A 17,930-nucleotide genomic window follows, 5' to 3' on the forward strand; every position below is an offset into this window, starting at 1 on the left:
CTCCTTATGGTGTAGCTGCTGCCCTGTGGAACCTACTCCTTATGGTGTAGCTGCTGCCCTGTGGAACCTACTCCTTATGGTGTAGCTGCTGCCCTGTGGAACCTACTCCTTATGGTGTAGCTGCTGCCCTGTGGAACCTACTCCTTATGGTGTAGCTGCTTCCCTGTGGAACCTACTCCTTATGGTGTAGCTGCTGCCCTGTGAAACCTACTCCTTATGGTGTAGCTGCTGCCCTGTGGAACCTACTCCTTATGGTGTAGCTGCTGCCCTGAGGAACCTACTCCTTATGGTGTAGCTGCTGCCCTGAGGAACCTACTCCTTATGGTGTAGCTGCTGCCCTGTGGAACCTATTCCTTATGGTGTAGCTGCTGCCCTGTGGAACCTACTCCTTATGGTGTAGCTGCTGCCCTGTGGAACCTACTCCTTATGGTGTAGCTGCTGCCCTGTGGAACCTACTCCTTATGGTGTAGCTGCTGCCCTGTGGAACCTGCTCCTTATGGTGTAGCTGCTGCCCTGTGAAACCTACTCCTTATGGTGTAGCTGCTGCCCTGTGGAACCTACTCCTTATGGTGTAGCTGCTGCCCTGTGGAACCTACTCCTTATGGTGTAGCTGCTGCCCTGTGGAACCTACTCCTTATGGTTGTAGCTGCTGCCCTGTGGAACCTACTCCTTATGGTGTAGCTGCTGCCCTGTGGAACCTGCTCCTTATGGTGTAGCTGCTGCCCTGTGGAACCTGCTCCTTATGGTGTAGCTGCTGCCCTGTGGAACCTACTCCTTATGGTGTAGCTGCTGCCCTGTGGAACCTACTCCTTATGGTGTAGCTGCTGCCCTGTGGAACCTACTCCTTATGGTGTAGCTGCTGCCCTGTGGAACCTACTCCTTATGGTGTAGCTGCTGCCCTGTGGAACCTACTCCTTATGGTGTAGCTGCTGCCCTGTGGAACCTGCTCCTTATGGTGTAGCTGCTGCCCTGTGGAACCTGCTTCTTACACTTACAGGTGTCAGATATTAATTTGACCGGTTTCTCACTGCAGAAAATGTATCCTGCAGCAAGGGGAAATGTGAATTATTCTGTGGATTATATTTAATGGACATTTTTCTAGGTGTTAATACATTTTTAGTTACAGTAAATCAAGTTAGAAATTTTAAAGTTTAAGTTACACAAACGTTAGAAGTCCTTTTAAACATTGAATACAGAAGTTACATTTCCTGTTGTGCGTTATTCATCGAAATTCTGTTTTAGGATTAAACCATTTTTCAATTGTACAACACACTGTCACTGCTACTGTTGATTGGCTATTATGGTTATAAAGACTGTTCCACTTCGCAGTCAGTTAGCGTTTCATTTTAAAACCTTTATCCAAAAGCCACTTTTAAAAAGTTTAAACCCATTTGTTTGCCGAAAGTGACTCTTCTAAGAACATTCAGTCCACTGTGGTGTTTCATCTCTCAGGTATATCTTTGCCCTTGTTTGCACAGATGCGATTTCTCAGCCTCTTTCAACATGTAGACAAATGTTGCTGGGAAACTTTGGAAATACGGCGGAAATTATGTTTGTTATCACCTCTGGATATTATTCCCAGCGGCATACAGAGGCGAAGTGGGATGCAGGGAGGGGTGTCGCGGTGTTTGTGACTCAATGGGTCCAGTGTAATAGCGCCGTATTGTTGTCCAATCACAGCCCATCTCAGGGGATCCCTCTCATTCACTCCAATAGATAGCCTGTTTTAAATATTTAATGCCAATAACCTCTGCCTATCCTATCACTCCTCCATCCCAAGCCGAGCGTCAGCCAGAGAACGGGGGTCTAATAAGAAGATAATGAATGAATAATTGAAAGGATATCAGTCGCCTCTGCGTCAGTGTAGAGCTTCAACAATGCCCAACGTGCTGTCTCCTGACGGTCGTCAAGGGCAACATACTGAGGCGTGTGCACTTGGACAAAGTCATTACAGAGACTTCCCTAGAGCTGCTGTTACAGTGGGTTGGTAGTAGGAAAGCGGACCATCTTGTTCAATTGTAGCACACCTCTATGAGAGAATCAGATGATCCTACTCAGAGCTACCATAATGTCTGTTAGTGGATGTGTAAAACTTCAGTTTAAACACTCAGAGCTCAGATGGTAAGATTCCATCAGACGTTAGATGTTTGTATCATAGTTCTCAACCCAAATGTCACTTTCCTCTTCATTAGGGCTGTATTGACGAACACAGGGAGTCTCATTAGGAGTTGGACAGGTCTTGTTTGCAGTTCTTCTCTGATCACTGACTACGACATTAATCAGGATAAGCCCAGAGGAGTCTAACATTGATTAAATAATCCAGTTAGGATGCAGGTGGGCAGGACCACAGGTCCATCCTCTTCTGGCTCTCACTGCAGAAATATAGCATAAGGAATGTCTTCTCGAGGAGCTTGGCATTTCACCACATTAGAGTGTTGTGTTAAAACATCCACGCTGAAGATTAGTGGTTTGCTGGACAAAAAGCCAACCTCCTGTCAATGCCTCGCTCTGCCCCCAAATCATAACTTTTTTCATATTCTATTTTTCACGTTCTGAAAACAGGTCAACTCCTCGAGCCAAAGCACGGATGATGTTGTTTGGATGCGTGTTTGTATTTATTTATGTGTCCTATTGAGCTTTGCCGCTCAGTGCCCTGCTGAAGGCGAGGGTTCTAGCCCATAGAAGTTTAGAGAGTATCAAAGTGTGAATTTAGTACACCTAAGCTACTCATGCTTTGGGCAGCTGCCATTTTAATCCATTTAAATTAGTGATCACCACTTGGAGGCCCGTTGTCAGCCTGCAATACAGCTGTCAAAATGTCATTTTGAAGGTACTTTAACGATGTTTGTTATTTTTTTGTGCACGTGTGAAATATAGGTTTGACCTCATTGGTTCAAAGTGTCTCTGCCCCTCACCTCCCTTTCCATCTCATGTCTTACCTGTCGTTGTTTACATCATTCTGAAATTAATTAGGCATTTTATGGGTCGTTTACAGGCAGTTGAATGGCTTGTCCTTCTTGCCTTGTGAAGGACTTGTCAGGGGAGATAAAATACACGTGCTCTAACAGGGCACAGTATCTACTGGTCTCACCTCCCTCCCCCCCCAGCCCCTCCGCCTTCCTGTTTATGATCGCCTCTCTGAGTGTCCAGACCGATTAATCAAGCCTCTACCTCCCCGACCCAGCTCACCTTGACCAGCTCACCGTCCCTCACACCAACCCTGCAGAAGGGATATAGGATAAGAGCTAACGCTAACACACAGAGACACACCGCTCTGCTCCCTTTAACCACATACACCTCAGTGCTGTGATCGACATCGAGCTAGCAGCCATGCTAACAGACACAGTCTAACACAGCAGGACAGGTTAGCGTTCCAGGCAGGCAAGCAGAAAGACATGTTACACATAGCAACATGCCATAACCCATGAGTTACAGGTGTAGTATTCTGTTCATTCATGCCTGCACTGACACTTATGCTGTCCACTGGTTAATAGGTAGGTAGCGTTGACTGGGAATGCAGCGTAAATGTCAGACATGGATTCTGTTGTAGTTACTGTAGCTCACAGCCACCCCACCACATGTCAGGATCAAGGGTTAACATGCATGGGGAATGTCTAATTGACTGGTTATACAAACAGACTCCAGCCCACATCAAAACATTATACACACATAGTACCATGTACTACCTGACACAGATATGCCATCTATGGCATCGTGAAAAAGTATTCACCTCTGGTTAAGACAGCGTTGTTAAGATCTAAGTCACATACAAGTGGGATTCCTTTTGAAATTCATTGCAACAGCATTTGTATAATTTATATATAGCCTATAGGCTTGGGCTATATACAGATGTTCACAAGGCCATGCATTCTGCCTGTATCCACAACACTAGCATGTGAGTTGGTCATCTCATATAGTGTAAGTGCACCCAGTATCCATACAGGGAACAAGTCCTCTGCTTTCTCGCTGTTTATCATACTGGTGTGTGATTCAGGTGTGTTTCTTGTGTGTGTTTGCCAATTCACTGGCTGAGCATATTTTTGGGAGGCGGGGTGTGGGTTTACTGGAATGTGGCTTTGAATATACAGTACCAGTCAAAAGTTTACACACTCATTACAGGGTTTTTCTTTATTTTTACTATTTTGTACATTGTAGAATAATAGTGAAGACATCAACACTATGAAATAGCACATATGGAATCATGTAGTAACCAAAACAGTGTTAAACAAATCAAAATATATTTTATATTTTAGATTATTTAAAGTAGCCACCCTTTGCCTTGATGACAGCTTTGCACACTCTTGGCATTCTCTCAACCAGCTTCATGAGGAATGCTTTTCCAACAGTCTTGAAGTAGTTCCCATATATGCTGAGCACTTGTTGGCTGCTTTTCCTTCACTCTGCGGTCCAACCCATCCCAAATCACCTCAATTGGGTTGAGGTTGGGGGATTGTGGAGGCTAGGTCATCTGATGCAGCACTCCACCACTCTCCTTGGTCAAATAGCCCTTACACAGCCTGGAGGTGTGTTTTGGGTCATTGTCCTGTTGAAAAACAAATGATATTCCCACTAAGCGTAAACCAGATGGGATGGCGTATCGCTGCAGAATGCTGTGGTAGCCATGTTGGTTAAGTGTGCCTTGGATTTAAATAAGTCACTGACAGTGTCACCAGCAAAGCATCCCCACACCATCACACCACCTCCTCCATGCTTCACGGTGGGAACCACACATGCAGAGATCATCAGTTCACCTACTCTGCGTCACACAAGGACACGGCGGTTGGAACATCTCAGATTTCCAGCGGTCTAATGTCCATTGCTCGTGTTTCTTTGCCCAAGCAAGTCTCTTCTTATTATTGGTGTCCTTTAGTAGTGGTTTCTTTGCAGCAATTCGACCATGAAGGCCTGATTCACGCAGTCTCCTTTGAGCAGTTGATGTTGAGATGTCTGTTACTTGAACTCTGTGAAGCATTTATTTGGGCTGCTCTCTGAGGTGCCGTTAACTCTAATGAACTTATCCTCCCCAGCAGAGGTAACTCTGGGTCTTCCTTTCCTGTGGCGGTCCTCATGAGAGACAGTTTCATCAAAGTGCTTGATGGTTTTTGCGACTGCACTTGAAGAAACTTTCAAAGGTCTTGACATTTTCTGGATTGACTGACCTTCATGTCTTAAAGTAATGATGGACTGTCTTTTCTCTTTGTTTATTTGAGCTGTTCTTGCCATAATATGGACTTAGACTTTTACCAAATAGGGCTATCTTCTGTATACCACCCCTACCTTGTCACTACACAACTGATTGGCTCATACGTATTAAGAAGGAAAGAAATTCCACAAATTACATTTTAACAAGGCACACCTGTTAATTGAAATTTATTCCAGGGTACTACCTCATGAAGCTGATTGAGAGAATGCCAAGAGTGTGCAAAGCTGTCATCAAGGCAAAGGGTGGCTACTTTGAAGAATCTCAAATCTGAAATATATTTTCATTTGTTTAACAATATTTTGTTTACTACATGATTCCATATGTGTTATTTCATAGTTTTGATGTCTTCACTATTATTGTACAATGTAGAAAATAGTAAAAATAAGGAAAAACCCTTGAATGAGTAGGTGTGCCCAAACTTTTTACTGGTAACAGCAACACCACCCCCTTTGGCATTTGTCTTTTCTGTAGATGCTACCACTATATCATCAAAGGTATTATCTAAGTGAGTTTCAGAGATTGTCAGTATATGAATGTCATCTGTTACTAGCAAGTTATACATTTCATGAACCTTTTTTCTTAGTCTACATATGTTTAATGTGGGCTATTTTTAGTGCTTTTCTGGGATAAAAAAAAAAGTTATTTAACTAGGCAAGTCAGTTAAGAACGAATTCTTATTTTCAATGACGTCCTAGGAACAGTGGGTTAACAACAGATATTTACCTTGTCAGCTCGGGGATTCGATCCAGCAACCTTTCGGTTACTGGCCCAACGCTCTAACCACTAGGCTACCTGCCGCCCCAAATGCTTGATAGTTTTGATTGTTTTACTGGGAGGCTTATCAGAAGTAGACATGACTGATATTTATGTTTGAGTTGATAGTGCAGGGTGAGCCTCACACAGCAAACTTCCTACTAGGGCACGCCACCTCAGTGCTGACAGTATAACTCTGGTTCATAGACACATGATTACTGTATACAATAGCTATCGGATCGACAGAGGCATTCGGGGGACTTAGAGGGACATAAATTAGATTACTTTCATTATGACTTGCAATGCTCCTGGGTCAATGTACAATTCAAGGAAAGCCAATATGTTGTGATAATGTATTGGGCCTATAGCTTACTGCACAAACCTCATTGCTACAGAACTATTTTTAATAGGTTATTGTTGCATAGGCTTATGTTTTTTTTTAAGTCATGTAAAAAAAAATCTGAGCAGAAGATCTGTCCTTGCATTCTGACTCAGAGAGTGATCTTGACTCAGAAAAGGTTGGTGACCACTGATCTAATTGATCTGCAAGAAAATACCTTTAAATCCTTACTGCAACTCTTTTTATAGATTCTACCAACAAAAGGGTTGATGATCTTGTTCGGGATGTAATGGGCTTTGAACACAGTCGGAGGTGGATGTGCTAAAGGACACGAAAGTCACCAGCCTGGCTGCATTCATATTCCTCTCAGATGATTTTGCTCAATTCCAAACAACACTAGACAAACTCTTTTCCAAAGGAGTTTCCTGGAAAATCAATCCAGGCGAAACAACATTTTATCGATTTGAATCAAAGACATTAAAACTGAAACTTGCCATTACACAGAAATCAAGGCAAGGATACTCCTGGCAGATCACCCTAAACTGGACCCCTAAGTTCATTGAGATGGAGAGGGCGCACAGGAATGGCACGTTTTTTTCCTGATGGACGGCCCAGATCCATACTGGGGAGACTGCCCAGGTACAAAGACAAGAGAGCCAAGTGCCTGAGGGTAACTAAGTTGTTCATCAATCCAGACTTCTCTGAAAAGGTACGCCTCAAAAGGAACTGCTGCCATGGCTCATTGAAGAACGAAAGAGAGGCAACTTCACATACCTGAAGTACGACCAGCTGGTTGCTCACCCCACCCCCCTCGTAGGCCTACGGCGGGTGACTCGGCTGTAGTCCGCTGGTCTATTACATGGATTCATTTGATTTAACACACACCTACATATTTATTGAACTTTGTTTTTGGTCATGTGTTTCACCTAAGCATATGACCAAAAACACACATTGCTCTAATTGTCAAACCTCTGAAGACTTTGTCAAGGTGCATTCCTTCAGAAGTGCACCCCTATTGATGAGACTAAAACAAATGTATGGTTGTTTTGGACATGAGGCCTGCATTTCTATGTTTCCTTCCAGTCTCTAGTTGATTCCCACTGTGTATCTATCTCTCTTATGTAGACAGGATGTCAACCCTGATAACCTGCTCTTTAATCCATTTGATATTAACAAAGCTGACGATATATAGACACAGTTTATTAGGTACACCCATTTACCACCGGGTTTGACCCCCTTTGCCTCCAGAACAGCCTGAATTCTTTGGTGCATGGACACGTTGCTCAATTGGTATCAAAGGACCTAACGTGTGCAGGAAAACATTCCCCACACCATTACACCAGGCCGTACCGTTGACACCAGACAGGATGGGGCCATGGACTCATGCTGCTTTCTCCAAATCCTGTCTCTGTCATCAGCATGACGCAACAGGAACCGGGATTTGTCGGACCAGGCAATGTTTTTCCAAACCTCAGTTGTCCAGTGTTGGTGATTGCGTGCTAACTGGAGCCGCTTCTTCTTGTTTTTAGCTGATAGGAGTTGAACCCGGTGCGGTCGTCTGCTGCAATAGCCCATCTGTGACAAGGACCAACAAGTTGTGCATTCTGAGATGCCGTTCTGCACGTTATTTGCCTGTTTTTGGCCCGCCTGTTAGCTTGCACAATTCTTGCCATTCTCCTTCGACCTCTCGTCAATGAGGTGTTTTCGCCCACAGGGCTGCCGCTGACTGGATGTTTTTTGTTTGTCGCACCATTCTCGGTAAACCTTACACTGTCATGTGTGAAAAGCCCAGGAGGCCGGCCGTTTCTGAGATACTGGAACCTGCGCGCCTGGCACCGACCCGTCACATTCTGCCTGCGTTATATAGCAATCCACAGCCACGTGAATCACTGTCCACTGAGTGTATGTTGATCCAGATTTAACTTTCGTGAAATTTACCAGAGATTAGTCTATCACGTGACTATTAGAATGTTAGACTGCTATACAGGTTGTTAAAATGTTTATCTTTATTCCAAGACAAGCTTATTCTCTACCTTTTCATTTGAACGTTTGCACTCTTCCTAAAAACATGAATTGCCATTTCAGAAACATGGTTAACTGAGTTGCCATTTCAGAAACATGGTTAACTGAGTTGACAACAATGCTTTGTCTCCTTATAATGTTGTTCACCACTGTAGAACATCAAAAGTGGGGGAGGTGTCCGTTTCTGTTCATAAAGGTCTTCAATTCTTTTGCAAGTGAGGACCTCACACTTACATCTGATGTTGAATTGCTTTCCATAGAAGATCCCGCCTGTTAATTAATAATTTAGTGGTAAAACAGTGGTAATTGGATCTGTCTATCGGACAGCGGTAGTTGTGTTGATGTCCTTGCATCAACCTTGGATTTGATTGATAATGAGAAAGTGTGTTTTCTATTGGGTGATTACAACATTAATTGATAAAAAAAAAGAAAACCACTCACTACATCTGACTTTTTAAATACTTTCTAGCTCTCTGTATCCCCTAATCTACAAGCCCACAAGCGTGACCAGTTTATCTGACACCCTTATTGATAATATTTGTCCACTTTTTTTGAATAGTGTGGCTAAAACAGGTATACTTTATACTGACATTTCTGACCACTTTCCAATATTCCACTTCTCGTTGGCAGCTGGAAATGAACAGGTGGGAATGGATAGTAACATTAAATGTAGAATATTTAAGTAAAGTAATTCTGAGTGCTTTAAGATATTGGTTGATGATATTTAATTGGAAACATGTTATAATCATCCCGATGTGGAGTCTGCTTACCAGACTTTTCTCACATCCTTCAATTCTGTATTTTACCACTGCTTCCCTTTAGTCAGACCTACTGGTCAAAAACAAATCCTCAGTAAAAAAATGTTTTTAAAAGTTGTATAAAACATTAGATTTTTTTACAAATTCCACGCCCCTGAATTCTGCCAATTACAAAAAGTATAAGAACAAATTTACCCGTCTACAAGAATCCCTTAAACAATATAAAGTCAACTTGGAAAGTCATCATCTGTTGAATAAGAAAAAAGCTTCTACAGCTATCCTATCTCCATTGAATGTTAGAAATATGACCGATAGTGATCCTGATGTTATCTCATGTGAATTTAATCACGTTTTTGTGAATGTGGGTTCCTCTCTTTCAAAGAAAATCAGAAAAATGTATGGAAAGCCCTTGGATTACATTAAGGGACATTCCTCTTTGCTTCCGTTTGATCCACCTGATATACTGTGATGGAGGTAATTGGTAACTTAAAGATATCAGCAGCAAATCATGAGATTTGTGCCTCTTTGGTGAAATCAGTGTCATCCTCGATTATTGAGCCTGTAACGTACATCTTTACCAAATCAATGAAAACTGCTATTATTCCAAAATATTTTTAAATGTTCAAAGCTTTCCCCCTCTATAAATCTGGGGATCCAAGATCTTTTACAAATTATCTCCCAATATCTGTACTACCATGTTTTTCTAAAATCCTAGAGAAACTGGTGTATAAAAGAATGTTGAAACATTTAAAACCAACATTGTATTCTATATGCGTACCAATATGGTTTTCGTAAAAACTACTCCACAGATATGGCAGATATTACAACTTGTGGATGAAATCTTTACATCCCTGAACAACAATGAATACGCTCTTGGCATCTTTCTAGATTTATCCAAAGCGTTCTGTTTATGATAGACAACGATTTGTATATGCAAATGCCTGTGCATCTACCAGGGCCATGATATCCTGTGGCGTTCCACAGGGTTCGATCTTTGGACCTTTGTTATTCCTAATCTATATCAATGACCTAGCTGCTGTGTATTGTACAGTGATGATACCGACTTGATTTTATCACACAAGAATTTCGATTCACTAATCAGTGGAACCAACTCAGGCATGGTCAAGTTTTCTGAATGTTTTCAGATAAACAAATTATCTTTAAATGTAAAAAAAAATCCAACTTCATTATATTCATTGGTAAGAATTCAAAATGTTGCCAAAATAAAAAGAGCCAGAATCTCAATTCGTGAGAATGAAATGAAGCAGGATTCAGTCACTAGATGTTCTCGTTGATGAAAAGTTGTCCAGGAAAGATCATATTCACTTTGTCTGCAGCATAGTGCTGAAGTCTGTTTTGTTCATTAGGCTTGCTTCTTAACACTATACTTCAGCTTAATTTACCCATATCTCACTAACTGCAATTTTGTCTGGGCCAGTACATAATATGCTTCCTACCTACACAAATTACTCATTACACAGAAGACATTTGCAAGACTAGCCGCCACCTCTAACTACTTGGCTTCATCTGCCTCTCTGTTTAAGAAACTCAATATGTTGTCTGTCTACAAATATACATGCCTCCCAGACAGCCTACCTAAACCTTCAATGGATTATTTCAGGTTAATTCCCAAATCCATACATACACCCTCCCCACTGCCACACCTCACAGTCAATTCTCTAGTCTAGAGTATGGAACCTCTATCTTCACATTGCCAAAACATCGTCATCCCTCAGTAAGTTCAAGCGTAGACTAGGGTTCAGCCTGATGATCCAAACTACCCAGTAGTCTCCTCCATGTAGCCTAACTCTCTCACACACGCATAATCAAACATGATTTTCAATACTGTCATCAATACCGTTTGGGGCGCCCTACATCTCGAGGGGAGGGTGGCTAGCTTGCAAGATCAAGCTTCTTGGTTACCACAGATCAATCATTCTCCTTTTGAATCAAGATCCCTACAGCCTAAATTCGTTTTTTGTGTGTGTGTGGGGGGGGGGGGGTTGTTTACGTTTGGAAAGAAATCGCACCCCTTGTATACTGCCGGTAATATCGTATACCCTGGGGGTACAGGAACGGTATAAAAAAATCAGTATACCGCCCAACCCTAATAGCCTATTACCACTGTCCAGTACGGTATGTCTCAAGCAGGACTTTCTACTGAAGCTCAATGAGGAACACATTGACGATGTACGCCTAACGTTATGCATAACTGCTCTGATTTGCATAGAACAGGTGCTTACCCCCAAGCTAAAACAAGAACACTAGAAACAAAAGCCCAATAACTAACTAACTTTATTGAAGCGGAAAAAGCTTGGGAAAATGAATACGTTTTTCTGTGTGGGTGTACGTGCGTGTTTTACGTGTCTGTCTGTGTGTGTCTTTGTGTGTATCTTTGTGTGTGTGCATGAGTGTGTGGGTGTACAGTCATATACATGAGAGAGAGAGGTGTGTGTGTGTGTGTACCAGCTCTTATCTGTACTGTGTGTCTGTGTGGTCCCTATCCAGCCAGGCCCTGCCTGTCGACACTATTGTTCCCACCCTGTCTCCGTTTGTGTTTGTTTTCTTCGGGGTGTTTGGAGCACACGCCGATAAAGAGCCGCTCAGCGTCTGACTCACAGACTTTGTTCATCTGCCACTTCCTCATTATTAAGTTTTCCTCCCTCCTCTCTTCCCCTCTGCCTCTTTCTCCCCCACCCCTCCTACTGTTTGTCTCTTCTGCTCCCTTCTCTCTCCCTCACTCCTTGTTCCCGTCTACAGCAGCTCATGCGGGAGCGACAGCAGATGGCCAGCCGTCCCTTCGCCTCGATTGCTGTGGCGCTGGATGTAGGTGTCGACCAGGAACAGGAAGAGCTGCTGCAGGGGCTGGTGGAGGTGTGTACCTTAAATGCAGTTCATTAGCATATTGTTTTCCATGGCGGTGGTGACACCCTGGAATCTAGGCTTGATACCGAGATTGCCCACAGCATTCAATGTTGTGTGTAGACACTGCAGCGTGGGTGTGAAAACATATGTGGCCAACTCAAACAAGTACTGAAGGCATTGTTGGAAATCACACAACAAAGAATATGTCCAGAGTTTAGCGTGGCCTTACCCGTTAAGGCTGGTTTGTTATGAAATATGGACATTCAGAAAAGCAATTCCTTGTCTTGCTGTATTCCCTATTGGTCCATGGGTTAAGTCTTTTCACAGGTTCCTTTCCAGCACAGTTCCAGCAGCGGATGTATAACCAGGCCAACGCAGTACAGCTTGGCTTATCATGGCTCGGCTAGTGTCAGTAGTATGAAAAGGGTATTACTAGTTTGCCTCCAATATATGACTTTCTGAATTGTGTTTACAATCTCCCTCTATGGGTATTGGGTATGAGCTGATAATCTACCTCTGAAAATCCCTAGTGGTTGTATGCGTTCTCCAGGTCTCTGTTTCATAAAAGATTTACTGGCTCTACCACAAATCTCTAACAGTTGCTGCCTGCCGGCCAGTCCACATCTGACTTTAGTGAAATTGATAGTGAGTTTCGGGAGACAACGTATGCTCTGAATGCATCATTTCTGTTATTAATATAGTAGATTCAGGTTAGCGGTTTTTGACATGAATCTTGTTCTGGAGTCAGCTCTGCAGAGTGGTCACTAGCTGGCACAGCCACAAAGTCATACAATCTGATTTTAAACCTAACCCTAACCACACTGCTAACCCTAATGCCTAACCCTAATCTTAAAAAGACCAAAATCATGAATTTTTACAATATAGCCAATTTTGACTTTGCAGCTGGCCCATCTAGCGGAAATCGCTCAGTTCTGCCTCCAGGAATAGACACATCCCAAACCAATAGTCTCATCCCAAACCAATAGTCTCATCCCAAACCAATAGTCTCATCCCAAGCCAATAGATCATCCCAAGCCAATAGACTCATTCCAAGCCATAAGACTCATTCCAAGCCATAAGACTCATCCCAAGCCAATAGATCATCCCAAGCCAATAGATCATCCCAAGCCAATAGATCATCCCAAGCCAATAGACTCATCCCAAGCCAATAGACTCATCCCAAGCCAATAGACTCATCCCAAGCCAATAGACTCATCCCAAGCCAATAGACTCATCCCACCCAATAGACTCATCCCAAGCCAATAGACTCATCCCAAGCCAATAGACTCATCCCACCCAATAGACTCATCCCAATAGTAGATGGTGCTATTATACTGCATGGGCACATACCCTACGTTAGCAGTAACCCCTTAGATTACTGATTTTCTCCCCATCTAACGCTACTGCATTTATCGTCGTCCAACTCAGAATAGATTTTCTTGTTATTTTCATGTTTCTCACATTTTGAGCTCCTGAAGGTGAGAAACAATGAAAGGGAACGGTATCTTCACGTAAAGGTTAATTAAGTAACATCTGGTGTTGCTCCACATGGACTATTTAGCATAATTGTATATTAAATAAGAAAATTGTTTCAACTGTCATACTTGCTGATGAATGAATGTATTCATCATAGGATGTCATACCTAATTTGGACAGTTATTGTGTAACAGCACGTTCTGGACCTGTGTTTTTATGTACAAGTGTATTTTGGCCAAATCCATTAGAAAAACGTGGGCAAGAGGGAATTTCAAAGTTTTAATCCGCAGTTTGTTAAGCTTATTACATTTGAATTGTATGGAAAGTGGTGGAATTTGATTAAATTCCCCAAAAATAGAGACTGGGCTGCAGGAAGGGCGCACACACACTAAATGAAGAATGACTGAAATGGTTAGTGTAATTTATCTAAAGCATTTAATGGACATACCATGAGGAGGTTGGCACATTTTGCCTTACCTGTCATCTGAACAGATGGATAACGCAGTGACTTAAGCCCTTTCTCAATGGAGCAGTTAGCTAACGTGCGCTAAGTGGAGATGACGTTTTTCACACAGCTTTTAGGTGCTGCTAAACTGTATTTCACTCTCAAGGATCCTCAAAAACTCTTCTGAGGTGAGTAATGTCTCACACAACTCTTGTGAGATGGTGTGTTTCGTGGATTCCATCCCACACCCAGCCCCTCGTAGAGAGTTGGTTGGAGGTGAATTATTCTCTTCAGAACAAGCGAGATGAACTTAAGTCTTTCTGATGTTCTCGTCAAACACAACGTTTTAAAGACATTCTCTTTTCTGAGAATCTTCAAAAAACCAGCTGCAATTATCGACATCTGGTAAAAGTCAGGCAAACAAGTGACAGAGAAATATAACATGTCATTACATAACCTGCATCTGGATAAGATCAACAAGACGGAGGTCATTGGAGGCACATATTGCTAGCAGATGTAAGATAATCTGGATTTATTCGTTTAAAATCAGATGAGTTTTCAATGAAAACCGCACAAACATAGGCTATTGTCATCAGAGTGGTCGATGGAAGACAAGCTATCCAAAGTACACACTATGAAAGAGTAGGGTTAAGTTATATGGCATGTCATTAAAAAACCAAATCAAATGTTTGGGTATTTTGGGTATGTCTATAGTAATCTATCAGGCAGATGTTAACAGTTTATGGTTATGACATGGTGATTCCAATATTGTTTAAATTAAAAGTAGAGAACTTTACAGACCATGAGTGACCTTGTTGGACTACAAGTTTTTAGGATTTAAAAAATGTTTTTGGAGATTTTGGAGTTGGGATCCTTTGCTCCGGACAAAGGCATTTCCAGGCATAGAGCCGACATGGAAATGAATAATACTTAAAGTATTAAAAAAAAATCCTAAAACCAATATTTGCCACAGAATATTCTGCTAAATGTAAATTTTAAGCTCAAATAATGCAACAATCAATTTTTTCTAACTATCAAAATAGTTTCCCTGCCAGACATTCCCTAACTTTCAATAATCCCTGAGCTAAGTTCCTGCTATTCTACACATTTGGCCATGACGCTGAGAGAAAATGTTGCTGTTTTAAAGCTAATTTCATGGGGTTGGGAGCCTCCAAAGCTCGTGACCCCTTACAGGGGTGTGTGCTACGCCAGTGAGCCTAAGGCCAAAGGGGAATGAAATGTGTCCTGGCCTCCAGTCATTCATCCCCTACCCTCCCCTGCCGTTGATAAAGGATGTCTGGAGCTGTTATTATTCATCGGTGACCTGAGGGCTCTCTGTAAAACAGGCCTGTTAGAAGCACACCACACAACACAACCTGAGTCAAGAGTTGAACGACAAGCGAAAGACAACAACCCGTTTTAATGTAAGGGCAAAAGACCCCAATCTTGAGTCCATAATAACCATAGAGTGAACTACCCGTCTAGAAGGTAAATCACACACTAGTTTCCCCTCCTCCTCTCTTGTTTTATACTGTGGCTCAAAATAACCGGGCCACAGTATAAAACAAGAGGTAACTCATCAGAATCAATCACATCTATACAACATCCGCGTAACGTCGTAAAGCCGATGAGCCTACAGCAACGAGCATCTGTAAGACTCCCGGACGCACCCCTCCTTCCGTCACAGAGTGATATATGGCGCTGGGTGTCATAATGCTATTTAAGGGGGAGAAATTAATCAATTTCATATCTAAGGTTTTAATGCGCTGTATTTATTTTCCAATCTGGGGGATTTCATACGCTGGGGGGGAGCAGTGAGGAGATAAAGAATATTTATGATACCTGGGAGAAAAAGGCTGTGTGGTTTATCAGCACCCACAAAGCCTTTCATCAGAGGGAGCAGGGGAGAGGGAACACAGATCAGCAACCACAAAGCCTTTCATCAGAGGGAGCAGGAGAGAGGGAACACAGATCAGCAACCACAAAGCCTTTCATCAGAGAGGGAGCAGGGGAGAGAGAACACAGATCAGCAACCACAAAGCCTTTCATCAGAGAGGGAGCAGGGGAGAGAGAACACAGATCAGCAACCACAAAGCCTTTCATCAGAGAGGGAGCAGGGGAGAGGGAACACAGATCAGCAACCACAAAGCCTTTCATCAGAGGGAGCAGGGGAGAGGGAACACAGATCAGCAACCACAAAGCCTTTCATCAGAGGGAGCAGGGGAGAGGGAACACAGATCAGCAACCACAAAGCCTTTCATCAGAGAGGGAGCAGGAGAGAGAGAACACAGATCAGCAACCACAAAGCCTTTCATCAGAGGGAGCAGGGGTGAGAGAACACAGATCAGCAACCACAAAGCCTTTCATCAGAGAGGGAGCAGGGGAGAGAGAACACAGATCAGCAACCACAAAGCCTTTCATCAGAGAAGGAGCAGGGGAGAGAGAACACAGATCAGCAACCACAAAGCCTTTCATCAGAGGGAGCAGGGGAGAGGGAACACAGATCAGCAACCACAAAGCCTTTCATCAGAGGGAGCAGGGGAGAGGGAACACAGATCAGCAACCACAAAGCCTTTCATCAGAGGGAGCAGGGGAGAGGGAACACAGATCAGCAACCACAAAGCCTTTCATCAGAGGGAGCAGGGGAGAGGGAACACAGATGAAATAAACCTGCATCTTCAGCAACACACATGTAGAAATACATGAAAACACACGCAAACACACACCTTCCATCATTGTCAATTATTAATTGGACATAGGTTTACTTTGCAGTAACCTGTGCCTCTGTTCTCAACCAAGTTTAAAGTTTAGAAAGGCAGACAAAAGCTTGAGTCTTAGCACATGTTGCAGTGTTATTAACTCTCACCCTTTGACAATAGCAGCTCGGTCAGAACAAACACATTCCTCCTAGTTTTCTATTTGCGTTGAACAGAAAGCCTAAACTATTACAATGGTGGCCCAAACATATTTCAGAGCTATGATGGAATCACCTGCTGATTCAGCTGGGTAAACTGACTCCCAGCCTCTCTCTTTCCCATTTGTCCATAACTATCAATCTCAGCTGAGCAAACACTGTGTACTGGTGGGAAATGGGGAAAATTCTGCAGTGAAGGATCTTCCTGGATGGTATTCTGCTTTTCGTGAGGGTAGAAACCTGTCTTACTACTCTGTCTCTCCGTCCCCGTAGCAGTTTGTTTATTCGGAAACAGCAGGTGGGGACGTTTTTACTTGTTTGAGAAACGATGCTTGTCCCAAGCTAAACTTCTTTTTTGTAAGCTCCTCTGTTGAGCTTCTTAATTTGAAGGGTGAACTGCTGTGAGAACTAAAAATGTGGAGCTTGTTCTTGGCCGTTATGGACACAATCTTGTCTTTTTAAATATACCTGGTCACATCCTTGTGGATCCTTGTCAACCATACCGTTTCACAAGGCCAAACGCAGGCCTTCCATCTAACTGGTAAGACTGCCATGTTACGTTATGTTTTGTTTTGGGTCTGAATATCCAGCTATTTATTTCCCAGTCACGGTACTGCAATTCAAACTCTATAATTCCTCCCAGATCCACACACCATGAAGGGCTCGCATGAAACATCCATAAATAACCGCTTCAGTCTCCCCCTGCACCCTGTTCACCCTGTTCACCCTGCATTACAAGCTCCTCTAAAGGTAACCTACAGGTCAGCCAGGGAGAGGCTTTGAGAGGATCAGTGGAGCCGACCCTCTGCCTTTCCTCACAGATCCCTCCCCCCATTCCCTCCCTCCCTTCTTTCACTCCCTTCCTTTCCACCTCCTCCGGAGCGTAATGGTTTGCCTGTCTCTTCTCCGGCGGTCTCAGATTCAACTGACCTAGCAAACGGTCACGTTAAGACTGAAACATTGGATCATTTTCTTAGGGCTTTGCTTAGTGTTTGAGGCGAGAACAGGACAGAACATATCTGATTTACAAGCAGTGCAGTGCAGGCCTGGGCTGGGTTCCAGATGTATGGGCTGGGTTCCAGATGTATGGGCTGGGTACCAGATGTATGGGCTGGGTTCCAGATGTATGGGCTGGGTTCCAGATGTATGGGCTG

The 17,930-nt window shown here is 43.1% G+C and overlaps 1 protein-coding gene across 2 annotated transcripts in view; it reads left to right on the forward strand.

The window, feature by feature from the left end:
• LOC115193654 (attractin-like protein 1) overlaps positions 1–17,930 on the forward strand; it is a 341,916-nt gene that overhangs the window by 280,984 nt on the left and 43,002 nt on the right. For both annotated transcript variants that reach the window (XM_029752515.1, XM_029752516.1), the window contains one exon: positions 11,837–11,950. In XM_029752515.1, coding sequence (XP_029608375.1) covers positions 11,837–11,950 — 114 coding nt within the window. The remainder of the gene's footprint in view (positions 1–11,836; positions 11,951–17,930) is intronic.

Source organism: Salmo trutta, chromosome 5, assembly GCF_901001165.1.
Source record: "Salmo trutta chromosome 5, fSalTru1.1, whole genome shotgun sequence".
Lineage (NCBI taxonomy): Eukaryota > Metazoa > Chordata > Actinopteri > Salmoniformes > Salmonidae > Salmo > Salmo trutta.